The sequence below is a fragment of the Felis catus genome, chromosome B3 (genome assembly GCF_018350175.1).
Source record: "Felis catus isolate Fca126 chromosome B3, F.catus_Fca126_mat1.0, whole genome shotgun sequence".
Taxonomy (NCBI): Eukaryota; Metazoa; Chordata; class Mammalia; order Carnivora; family Felidae; genus Felis; species Felis catus.
This window is the reverse complement of record NC_058373.1, coordinates 48,978,155-48,991,271: the sequence shown is the minus strand read 5'-3', so window position 1 is coordinate 48,991,271 and position 13,117 is coordinate 48,978,155. Positions and strand designations below refer to the sequence as shown.

At 35.3% G+C, this 13,117-nt stretch overlaps 1 protein-coding gene across 5 annotated transcripts in view; it reads right to left on the bottom strand.

The window, feature by feature from the left end:
• Nucleotides 1-13,117, bottom strand: part of DNAAF4 (dynein axonemal assembly factor 4) — a 76,153-nt gene that overhangs the window by 27,625 nt on the left and 35,411 nt on the right. For 4 of the 5 annotated variants that reach the window (XM_023255329.2, XM_023255328.2, XM_045059282.1 and 1 more), the window contains exons 6-7: nt 2,396-2,413; nt 348-493 (exon numbers count right to left, since the gene is read on the bottom strand). In XM_023255329.2, coding sequence (XP_023111097.2) covers nt 348-493; nt 2,396-2,413 — 164 coding nt within the window. The remainder of the gene's footprint in view (nt 1-347; nt 494-2,395; nt 2,414-13,117) is intronic. The other variant, XM_011282879.4, reaches the window with a different exon arrangement.

Sequence of the window (13,117 nt, the reverse complement as noted above, 5' to 3'; positions counted from 1 at the left end):
AGATTCTGTGTCTCCCTCTCTCTCTGCCCCTCCCCTGCTCACGCTCTGTCTCTGTCTCTCAAAAATGAATAGATGTTTAAAAAATTAAAAAAAAAAAGAAAATGATGTATTTGATAAAATATATGCCAAGTGTTTATCTCCTGGAAAAAGCAATAATACTGCATACTGAATATGGAGACAAAAAAATTCTGCAAAATACTTTTCCATAAGGAAATACTAAAATATATTCAAGAAGTAATATCTTTAGTCTAATGAATACTTAAATTCAGAACCAGTACTAGTTTTAAAAGATGAAATAAAAAAATATTTTCATTGTGATCACTGTAACTCACAGCAAATATACTTACCTCCTCTTCTTCTGCTACTTGTGATTCCCGGAGAGCAGTTGGAAATACTCGAGGGGTAAAGTTGATTTTAATACTGCCAACAGAGCGAGGAGCAGGAATACTATTTTCCTTTAACTTCTCCAAAAATATATTTTCTGAATTTCTTCCTTCAAAAGCAGTATTAGCAAGTGAGTTCTCTCTCATTTTCTAGGTAACAATCAAACTGACTCTTCAACTAATTACACAGCAAAGCTACCTCTAAAATCCTATACAAACAAACAAATTATACAAATAATTCTTTCAGCTAGAAAGAATGTAAAACCCATCATCAAAAGTGTGGCAGCAAGTTATCTGTCCTTTAATCAATGACCCCAGCTACTTTTCTAGGGTTCTCTTTGTTAAAACACACAGTGTCTAATTTACATTCAATCTAGGGAAGGGAGAGCACTCTAGGCAACTCTACAACCACTTTCCATTTTAGAAAGCCATCACTGGAAACACTACCTCTATTTTCCTTAAGCTCCTACAGCAATATCTTCTATAAGCTTCCTTATAAAGGTTATGGTATAAAAGTGATGGTATAAAAGTTTTTCAGCCATCAGAGATAGCTAATGAAAAGTGGCAAAAAAAAAAAAGTAATAATGAAAAGCTATACGTTTGAATAAAGATAGTTACATGTAATAATGGTTAAACCAATATAAGAGGAGAAATTAATCTATGTGTTAGAATATAAAGTATATGATTAAAAGGAAGGAAAATTAGGTTTAAAAACTGCAAAAATGCCATAAACATGATACACAGATAGAAAAGGCAAATATCAAAAATTTAAAGAAAATCAGATTTTTCACAAATATGACAGTAATATCTTTGTTATAAAATACAAACAAATAAGAAAAAAACGTTCTAAATTAAAAAATTGGAAAATGGCCTAAATTGACATTTCCAAGACAGGGAGGAAGGGGACAAGGAGGAAAAAACTAAGGACTCAAACAATAAAGCAACATTAACAAAAATTTGACTGCAAGTTTTCTATAGATGTCTGTAGTTGAGACAGCTATCTTCCAGTATCCTAGCCATTCTCCCCTCTTCCTTTGAGAAATAGAATTTAAGTTCTAGGCTAGGTACATGACTAGGTCAGGCTAGAATCGATATAACCCAGCCTCCCTTAAGATTAGATGTGATTGGAGCGCCTGGTTTACTCAGTTAGTTAAGCCTCTGACTCTTGATTTCGGCTCAGGTCATGATCTCACGGTTGGGAAGTTCAAGCCCTGAGCCAGGCTCCACGCTGACAGTGCGAGGCCTGCTTGGGTTTCTCTCTCTCCTCCTCTCTTTACTACCCTTCCTTGTTCACATGTGAGCTCTTTCTCTCAAAATAATAAAGTTAAAAAAAAATTATGTGTGACTATATGCCAAATCTGAGACAACAAAATCTGAATAGAAGTGATGTATACAACTTATGGATCGTCATCTTATAGGTACATCTGCTTGCTGTGGACTTCTCTTCCCATTTCCCACTGGCTAAAAAACAACGCCAACTGCAGCATCCAGAAATTGAAGACAAATGAGGTAATAACAGAGGCGGCCCCACCAGCCTGGATGGCCACATAGAACAAAGTCATCTATCAGGCCTACATGGATCACTGTTACATAACAAGTATTAGATTATGGAGAACTATATTTCTGTCTTATTTGATCTGTAACTTGGATCTCTTTATTACAACAATTAGCTTTAACTATCTAATACAATGTCCCAAGAATTTTATATCCAAGTAAATTGTTGTTTACGTATAAAAGCAAAAGATGTTCCTAGATATGTAGAACTAAGTGAATATATTACTTAGCCATCTTTTCCAAAGACAGTAAAATCTTGGTTTGTGAGCATAATTTGCTTATAATCCAAAATACTTCTATGTCAACACAAATTTCCCCCATAAGAAATAATGGAAACTCAGATGATTCATTCCACAACCCAAAAATACTCATATGAAAATGATTATAATACCATAATATAATACAAAATAATAAATAAAATATACAATAAAAAGAAAAATAAATTAACCTGCACTTACTTTTGAAAACCTTCGTGGCTAGTATGAGGGAAACAAGAGAGAGGAGGGTTATTGTGTAAGACGACTTTCACTATCATTAACAGAAATCACCGCTATCTATTGGCTCAATGGAATCTTTTTCTGCATGGGGGCCATTGTATATACTCATATGGATGTTGACTACAGTACAGCATTGATAAACTCTTGTCATGTACTGTATTTAATGTAACTGGCAATAAGGCAGCAGAGGAAAGGGTCTATATCTGCCAGCAGCCTGACTTAGAATAAAGCAAAACATTCCTAAGTTTACGGTTGTATGGAAAGCAAAGGACTGTCTGTAGGTGCTTTGAAGTGAAGAAAAATACACAAGTGCCAGTTGTGGGCACCTTGCAACATTCTGAAAAATCTGATTTCTGCCAAACACTACTGCATGAGATAGAGCATCTGAGCATGGTAGACAATCACCCACAATTCTGCAGCCAGAGAGAACCATTGGCTCAGTTGTGATCATGTGACATTCGGCATCATGTACAACTCATGTATCACGTTAAAATTTATTAGAAATGTTTGCTTGTCTTGCAGAACACTCACAGAATAAATTATTCACAGTCTAAGGTTTTACTGTAATATATTCAAAGAAACGTTCCAGAACATGGAGAAATGAAATTAAGAGCCCAAGCATAGGGAACTTAATAGTAAAAATGGAAAGCATGAATTTTCTAAATAGTGGAGAAAACACTAAAAATTTATGAATAAGATTCTTAAATGTTAGTACAACAGAAGGAAAGCAGAATAAAAAGTTAAAATGAAGTATCTAACTTCAGTATAATACTACTAATGATTACTAGAATACTGAACATGAAGGAAATAAGCACTCTTTTCCATAATGAGAAATTAAAAAATATTTTCTTACTAATTTTGCTAAAATAAAATTTTTTTAATGTTTATGAAAAACATTAAAGTGACCACTAGTTACCTTTTTATTTTTTTTCCTGAGAGAGAAAGAGCTCCATGCACGGAAGCAGGGGGGAGGAGCAGAGACAGAAAGAGAATCTCAAGCAGGCTCAACACTCAGCATGAATGCAGAATACAACTCCACAACCCTGGGATCATGACCTGAGCCAAAAATCAAGAGTCATATGCTCATGTGACTGAGACACCCAGGCGCCCCAACCACTAGTTAAATTAAAAATAGGGTATCCATTATAAAAATAGGGTATCTAGCCTCCAAAATCTTATGGTAAAATAAGACAAATAGTAAAACAAGAAAATAAAAAGAAATTAGCTTTCTGTTTATAGAAGCATAAGTTAAAGGCTTTAGACACTTCTACAAACAATTTCCAGGTAAAATGTTATATACACGTAAAATCCTTGATAAAAGTATAACAAATAAACAAAGGTTCAAATATACAGTTCAGTTCAAAAGGTAAGCAAAGAAAAAGTCTTATCAGAGATTTATAGTCAGGTAATTCAAAAGCTGACAAAAAGCTGTTGGGACCCCCTACGTTCAGGAATAAGACAAGGATGTCCACTCTCATTATTACTATTTAACATAGTATGGGAAATTTTAGCTTCAGCAATCAGACAACAAAAAGAAATAAAAGGCATCCAAGCTGGCAAGGAAGAAGTCAAACTTTCACTATTTGCAGATGACAGATACCCTATGCAGAAAACCCAAAAGACTCCACCAAAAAATTGCTACATGAATTCAGCAAAGACAACAGGATATAAAATCAATGTGCAGAAATTTGTTGCATTTCTATACACCAACAACAAAGCAGCAGAGGGGCACCTGGGTTGCTCTGTTGGTTAAGCGACCGACTTCGGCTCAGGTCATGATCTCGTAGTTTGTGAGTTTGAGCCCCATGTCCGGCTCTGTGCTGACAGCTCAGAGCCTGGAGCCTACTTCAGATTCTGTGTCTCCCACTCTCTCTACCCCTGCCCTGCTCATGTTCGGTGTCTCTCTGTGTCTCAATAATAAATAAATGTTAGAGAAAAAAATGTTTACATACAATGGAATATTTTATTACTCACCATCAAAAAGAATGAAATCTTGCTATTTGCAATGACATGGGTGGAGCTAGAATGTATTATGATAGGTGAAATAAGTCAATCAAAGAAAGACAAATAACTTATGATTTCATTCATATGTTGAATTTAAGAAACAAAATAGATGAATATATGGGAAGTGGGGGGAAGACTAGAGAAGGAAAGAAATCACAAGAGACTATTAATGATAGAGAACAAACTGAGAGTTGCTGGAGGGAGGTGGGTGGGAGATGTGCTAGATGCATGATGGGTATCAAGGAAGCCACTTGTTATGATGAGCACTGGATGTTGTATGTAAGTGATGAATTGGGCGCCTGGTTGGCTCAGTTGATTAAGCGTCCAACTCTTGATTTTGGCTCAGGTCATGATCTCATGGTTTGTGAGTTTGAGTCTGGCATCAGGCTCTGTGCTGACAGAGCAGAGCCTGCTTGGGATTCTGTTTCCTTCTCTCTCTGCTGTTCCCCTGCTTGCTCTCTAGCTCTCTCTCAAAATAAATTAAAAAATAAACTTAAAACAAAAATAAGTGATAAATCACTGAATTCTACTCCTGAAGCCAATACTGCACTGTTTGTTAACTAAAATTAAAAAAATAAAAGTTGTTTAGAAATATATCTATATCTATATCCAAAATACATATATAAAGACTAAAGGCTGGAAATTTAATGCTGATATAATTACAGAAGTGGGAAGCTAGAAATGAAACTAGAAGCTTAGAAGGGCTGCATTCTTAGTGTAAAGGATACTTATAGGGGCGCCTGGGTGGCTCAGTTGGTTGAGCATCCGACTTCGGCTCATGAGTTCGAGCCCTGCGTCAGGCTCTGTGCTGACAGCTCAGAGCCTGGAGCCTGCTTCTACTTCTGCGTCTCCCTTTCTCTCTGACCTTAACCCACTCGCATTCTGTCTCTGTCTCTCTCAAAAATAAATAAACATTAAAAAAATTTTTTTTTTAAAGGATACTTATAAAATCTCCATCCACTGGTCTAGGAAAGTAAAGCCTGTTCTTCCTGGGGCTTTGGACAGGAGGAGAAAAAAAATGTCTCTTGTGAGAAATCAAAACTCCAGGTATTCCTGTGAGCAACTCTTACTTCCACAAACCACAACACTTGAGATTTTTTTTTTATATGCACCCATTGAACAAAAAATCCTTACTGAAGATGAACACATAAGTCACATAAGGAAACAATCCAGTATGGACAGTTACCAGACACAACAAACAGGAGGAATGGCTTCCTAAGAATTTGAAAAAAATAGAATAATCTGGAAGAGATTAAAATAATAATTTTAAATATGTTTATTTAAAGAGCAAAAACAAGCTAAATCCATAATGAAAAACTAAGAAACTAATGACAGAAGAACAAACAAGAAACAAAAATGACAAAAGAATAAGCAAAACAAACAAAAAAAGGAACTTCTAAAATGAAAAATATTGTCACTGAAACTTAAAACATTTAGGACAAGTTTAGCAGCACATTAAGCATAGGTGAAGAAAATCTGCAAACTCAAAGAGATCTGAGGATAACACAGCAATTAGGAAATATAAAGAAAACTGAGAAAGGTGATATTTGAAGACAATAGCTTAGAATTTCCTAGAACTGACTGAAGACATACATTCTTTAATAAAAGTAAATTCCAAGTTCTGACATTATGAAACAAATATAAAACTGCACTGAGACTAATAAAATCGAACCACACCAAAGTGAAGAATTTTAAAGCAACCAGAAACAAAAGATGGATTACCTTATAAAGGATCAATAGCTAGATCAAGAGCAGACTTCTCAGCAACATTAGAAGGCAAAAGGTAATAGAAAAATATCTTTAAATTACTGATGGAAAATAACTACAATGTGGTATTCTACAACCAGCCAAACCATCCTTCAACAAGTAAAAATATAAAGATAATCAGTGCACCTGTGTGACACAGTAAGTTAAGGATCCCACTCAGGATCTCGGCTCAGATTATGATCTTGCAGTTCATGAGTTCAAGCCACACATTGGGTTCTGCACTTATGGTGTGGAGCCTGCTTGGGATTCTGTCTTTCCTTCTCTCTGCCCCTCCCCTGTTTGTGTGCTTGCTCTCGCAAGCGCCCACGTGTGTTCTCTCTCTCTCTCTCTTTCCTCCAAAATAAACAAACTTAAAAACGTTTTTTTAAATATAAAGACAATAATTGAACTTACACCCATAAATCTTCATTAAAGAACTACTAAAGGATTTACTTTCATATAAAGGTTTTTTTTCAATGTTTCATTTGTTTTTGAGAGAGAGCGCAAGTGAGGGAGGGGCAAAGAGCAGGGGACAGAAGATATGAAGTGGGCTCTGTGCTGACAGCAGTGAGCCCAATGTAGGGCTGGAACTCAGGAACCATGAGATCATGACCTGAGCCAAAGTCGGACACTCAACTAGCTGAGAAACCTAGGTGCCCCCAAGGATTTATTATCAAAGGGAAGGCAGTTTGACCCACAAAGAAGTGAAACACAAGAAGCAAAGACAAATAAAACATCAGTAAATATGCATCACTCTAAATAGTAATGACTATTAGTGGAGAAAAAACCCACACTAGCAATAATGACTAAATTTAGGGATTTAAAAATATAGTGAAGTCAACTGATCCCCCTGCCCGTCAAAAAAGTGGACTAAAATATTTAGACAATAACATAGAAGAGGTGTATAACTATAATTTGCGTACTAAATTTCCTTGTAATATTTACAAGTATGGTAGAGATTAACCTTAAAACTTTGTTTAGTATGCATGTTAAAATATAGTAATTGGAATTATATCTATACGCCAAAACATATACAAAAAAATTAATATTAATCATTCAAAGAATGAAAATAGAATACGTACCTTTCAAATTAGGAGAAAGAAAAGAAAGTAATTAAGAACACTTTTTAAATCCAAGGCAGAAAAACAGAAAAAAAGAACGAAAAAGAAAGTCTGGTAAATGTAAATCACGAAGATAGAAGAAAATCCTAAGACAAAAGTGTATTTTTATTTATAATAATAAATCTAAGTGTCCCATTGTTTATTAAAAGAAATCCTCAGGATAAACAAAAATAGAGGTGCCTGGGTGGTCAGTCAGTTAAGGATCTGAATTCAGCTCAGGTCATGATCTTGCAGTTTGTGGGTTCAAGCCCCGCATCAGACTCTGCTGACAGCTCAGAGCCTGGAGTCTATTTCAGATTCTGTGTCTCCTTCTCTCTCTGCCTCTCCCCTGCTCATGCTCTGTGTGTGTGTGTGCATGTGTGTGTGTGTGCATGTGTGTGTGTCTCTTTCAAAAATTAAAAATTAAAAAAAAATTTTTTTAAACACCACAAATACATATCATAAAATATAATTTATAAACATAATGATTCAGAAAATTTTACATATGAGAATTATAGTCACTTCCATTCTATACATTTGGAAACTAAAACCAAAACAAAACAAACAAAAACTCCCTTGTAATTCAAGGGCCAAAGGAAAAAACAATGATGAGTTACAAAATATTTGCAATTAAACAAGAACAAAAACACAAGATTCCAAGACTTGGTGACTTGGTATTAACATAGTATTTAAGAGGGAAAAAAATTTAACTTAACATGCATGTATTAAAATATTACAAAATTAATGGAAACAAGTTGGACAAAAAATAGGGAAAACTAAAGAAACTAAGAGAACACAGGAGTTAATGGAATAGAGAACAAAGAAACTATAAAAAGGATCAACAAAACCAAAAATTGCTTTTTTGAATGGACTAATAAAGTTTACAAAATGTTACAACAGTAGATCAAGGAAAAATAAAATGGTGTTAGAAATAAATAGAGATAATTATGTTATAATTAGAGATAGAGATAAATAAGAGAAACCTTATGTAAACAAATTTGAAAAGGCGTTAAGCACAATTTCCTAGAAAAGAAATTATCAAAATTGACTTCAAAAAAATAGAAAATCTGGAAATCACTAACTATTATAGAAACTAAATGTACTTCTATGCCTAGACATATTAGGGGTAGTTTTACCAAACGTTTGAGCAGCAGATATTTGTTAGTGAAAGCAGACTATTTTGAAGAATAGAAAAAGAAAAAAGGTATAATTCCCAGTGTACCTGAGCAATAAATATTTTAAGAATTTGCATGTCTGAAAAGCTTTTATTTTTGCCTCATGCCTGATTAATAAGCTGGGTATAGAATTTCATAGTGAAAATTATTTTCACTTAGAATTTTGAAGGCACTGATCCATGTTTCAGGATTCTAGTGCTGAGGTTGAGGACAGATGCCAACATTTCCAGTCCTTTGTGCATGATCTGCTCCTCTTCTCTGGAAGCTTGCAAGATCTTTGTCTAAAGGGTGCTAAAGTTTCTGGTAATGTGTTCGTCAGTGCTTTGGCATGAATATTACAAAATCTACCATGCTGGACCTGATAGACTCTTTCAACATGGCAATTCATTAAAGTTTTCAGAATTTTTGTAACATTAAAAAATTATTCCCTCTGTCTTTCCCTCTCTCTTCCTTATACCCCTATGATTTGAATGTTGAACATCTTGGAAGGATACTCTGATTGTTTTATCTTTTCTACTTTAAATCTGTCCTTTTGTTCTACTTTCTGAAAAAAATTATAAAGTATATTCCAACCACTTGATTACAATTAAAATTTTCATCACATTTTAAATTTCCAAACTGTTGTATTCTCTTAGTATTCTTCACTGTAGCTTCTTGTTCTTGTTTAATGATTAAAATTTGTTTTGGGGATGCCTGGGTGGTTGAGTCAGTTAAGCATCTGACTCTTGATTTTGGCTCAGATCATGATCTCACAGTACATGTGTTCAAGCCCCATGTCAGGCTTTGTGCTGGCAGTGCAGAGCCTGATTAGGATTCTCTCTCTCCCCCTCTCTCTCTCTGCCCCTCCCCCCACTCTCTCTCTCAAAATAAATAACCTTTAAAAAATATATGTTTTCATTTCTTTGAAGACATTATAGTGAAGTTTTCTTCTGTTCCCTGCATTACTTGGCTGTTCCAAGTTGCATTTTTCTTTGTCTTGGCTGTCACCATCAATTAGAGATAAAGTATAAAAATTCTGACTGGAAGGTCTGTATACATCTGTTGGCTAGTCAGCTTTAGCAGGGTCAACTAGCTGGGCCATTACAAATGGCGGGATTTTTTCATCCTACACTCACTAGCTTCCCTGTAGAGGAATTCTCCAATCTGCATCCCAGGTACACTAGGCTTGTGCATGCATATGTACATGTGGATGGGGATCCCTTGAATAAGTACTAAGATTTTCACAATGCAGGTTTTCACTCAATCTCTGCATTTTCAATGCAGAAGAATCTTAGTCTACAACTGTGCAGAAAGGAAACCCCCAATCTTCTGTCATGATGAGGAAGAGATCTGGTAGTGAAACTCTATTTACACACTTTCAACCAATCTTTTTTTTTTCCAGACTTACATTTGCCCTACCTTTCCAAGTTGAAAAGGGACAAATTAACCTGGCCTCAAGTCTCATCTCTCCCTCTACAACGCGTTTAGTAGCTTACCGAGCAAGTCAAAACTACATCAACAGAACAGGCTGATTCCAGTAACTGAACTCCTTCTAACAAGATAAGGAAGTCCCCATAGTTAATTAATTAGACGTTCAATGATTCCCTTTCCCAGTCTCCTATAAATACAATAGTACGAGGGCCAGGACCCTCAAATGGAGGCTTCACTATGTCCGGCCATAAGCATAACTGAGGAATAAGAAGAACTTGAGAAAATCATGTGCACTTTGATGTTTTTCTGCCTAGAAGTATTTCCAATATACTCTATTCAATTTTACTAAGAAATAATTTATGTACAGTAAACTGTACTAATTTTACAGTGTATTAATTCAATGAGTTGACAGATGTATGCACCCATGAAATCACAATCATAATCAAGACAGAAAGTTTCTATCACTTCCAAGAGTCCCCTATGGCCACTTGAAGTTCATCCCTTCCTTTTACCTCGGGCCCCAGATAACCACTGATGTGCTGCCAGCCATTATAGAATGGTTAATATTTCCTACAATTTCATGCAGTATGGACTGGTTTGGTCTCTCTTTTTTATTGCAGAGTAGTATTTCATTTTTATGAATGTATGAGAGTTTGTTTATTCACTCATCTGTCGATGAACATCACTTCCAGTTTCTTGCCACTGTGAATAAAGTTGCCATAAACATTTGAATACAAGTCTTTAGGTGTATACCTCTCTCTTGTGTAAAAACTGAAGACAAGGATGTCTGAGTTACATGATAGGTATGTACTTAACTTTTAAGGAAGGAGCCAAAAACTTGTCCAAAGTAGTTGTACCATTTTATAGTTCTACCATTGGTGTACAAGAGCTACAGTTGCAGCATATCCTCAATAACACTTGTGTTGATGGTATTTAATTTTCTGTTTTAGTCATTTTAGTGGATATGTGCTGTGTACTGTATCTCACTGTGGCTTTAAAATTTACTTATTTTAGGGGCGCCTGGGTGGCGCAGTAGGTTAAGCGTCCAACTTCAGCCAGGTCATGATCTTGCGGTCCGTGAGTTCGAGCCCCACGTCAGGCTCTGGGCTGATGGCTCAGAGCCTGGAGCCTGTTTCCGATTCTGTGTCTCCCTCTCTCTCTGCCCCTCCCCCGTTCATGCTCTGTCTCTCTCTGTCCCAAAAATAAAAATAAAACGTTGAAAAAAAAAATTAAAAAAAAAATTTACTTATTTTGAGAGGGGGAAAAAGACAGCAGGCACACATGCGCATGTGCATAAGCATAGAGAAGGGGCAGAGAGATTGACTCCCAGGTGGGCTCCAAGCCGTCAGTGAGGAGCCAGACATGGGGCTCTATCTCACAAACTGTGAGATCATGACCTGAGCCAAAATCAAGAGTCAGAGGCTTAACAAACCGAGCCACGCAGGTGTCCCTCTCATTGTGGTTTTAATTTGCATTTCCTTACTAACAAATAATTTGAATATCTTTTCATATGTCTATTGGCCATTCATATGTCTTCCTCTGTTAAAAGTTCATTCAAATCTTTCATCCAATTGTTTATTGGATTGTCTTCTTATGTATGTGTTATGTACACAGTGAGGTAAGAGTCTACCCTCATTTGTTTCCATAAAGATATTCATTTGTTCTAGACCTTCCTTTACCTATTGAATTATCTTGTTACCTTTGGTTAAAATAATTGAACTATACATGTGTGGATCTATTTCTGGTCTCTGTATTCTGTTCTTTTGAACTTGTGTTTGTCTTTCACCAATTTCATCTTGTCTTGATTACTGTAGCTTGATGCTAAGTCTTCAAATCAGGTAGTGTGAGTCCTACATATTTGCTCTTATTTTTAAAAATTCATTTGGCTATTCTAGGTGATTTATATTCTCATATAAATATTAGAATCAGCTTGTCAATTTCTACAAAAAGATTACTGGGATTTCTACTGGAATTGCATTGAATCTATAGATGAGTTTAAGAACTGACATCCGAACATTGAGTTTTCCAATTCAGGAACATGTTCTATCACTACATTTAGCTAGGACTTTTAAAATATCTCCCAGCAATCCTTCTGTAGTTTTCAGTGATGTGACCTTACACTTCTTTTGTTAAATTATTCCTACATATTTTCTCTTTTAATGTTATTATAAATAAATTAAAATGTAATTTCCCAGTTGTTTGCCTCTGGTAAATAAAATTTTAAGTGACTTATATCCTGAACTTATTAATTCACCTATTAGTTCTAGTCATCATTTTTCATATTTCTTAGGGATTTCCACATACACAATTGTGTCATCTACAAATAACTTTTACTTCTTTCTGTCTAATCTTCATGCCTCTCATTGCTTCTTCTTGTCGTAATGCAATGGTTAGGACCTCCAGTACAATGCTGAAAACAATCAGTGAAACTAGACATGCTTGCCTTGATCCTGGACCTACAGGGCAGGGCAAAGCATTCATTAATTCACCAATAAACATGAAGCTTACTATACATTTTTTTGTAAAAGGACTTCATTAAAGTAAAAAAGTACCTTTCTACTCCTAATCTGCTGAGAAATTTTTTTCATAAATGGGTGTTGGATTTTATCAAATGCCTTTCTGCAATAGTGAAATGATCATATGTTTTTTCCTTTACTGTGTTAATATTCTTAATTACATTGAATAATTTTCAAATGCTAAACCAAATTTGCACATTATCCATTTCTATCAGTCAAAAGTTCTCTAAGCTGTGTGAAGAGAAAACACGACTACAGTTGATTAACCAAGAATGAGTTTTTGTTTTTGTTTTTCACTTAACAAGCTTGAAGGAAGGTAGGAAGGTAGTCCAGTGCAGAGGTACTGGCTTTCCACTGTCTTTAATGTTGCAAGCTCCTTCTTCTTCCCTATTCCATCATTCTTAGTGTATTTTGCCTCTTTGTGGTCTCAAGATAGCTAATGAACTTTCTGCAAAGACTTTCATCTTACGTAGGAAAAGGAAAGGAGAAGCAAGCAGAAAGGAGTAATACTTTTCTACAAATCTTTAGCAGATTTCTTTTTGCATATCATCAGCCAGAGCTTGTCACCTGGCTACATCGAGTTACAAGACAGGCTGGGGAAACGAGGTTTTTTTGTTTTACTAATTTAAAATTACTTTGTTTATAAAAATAATTCAATATGCTTTGTTCCTTATTTTTTATAATAAAAAATTTCAAGCATATATAAAAGTAGGCAGAACAGAATAATTAACC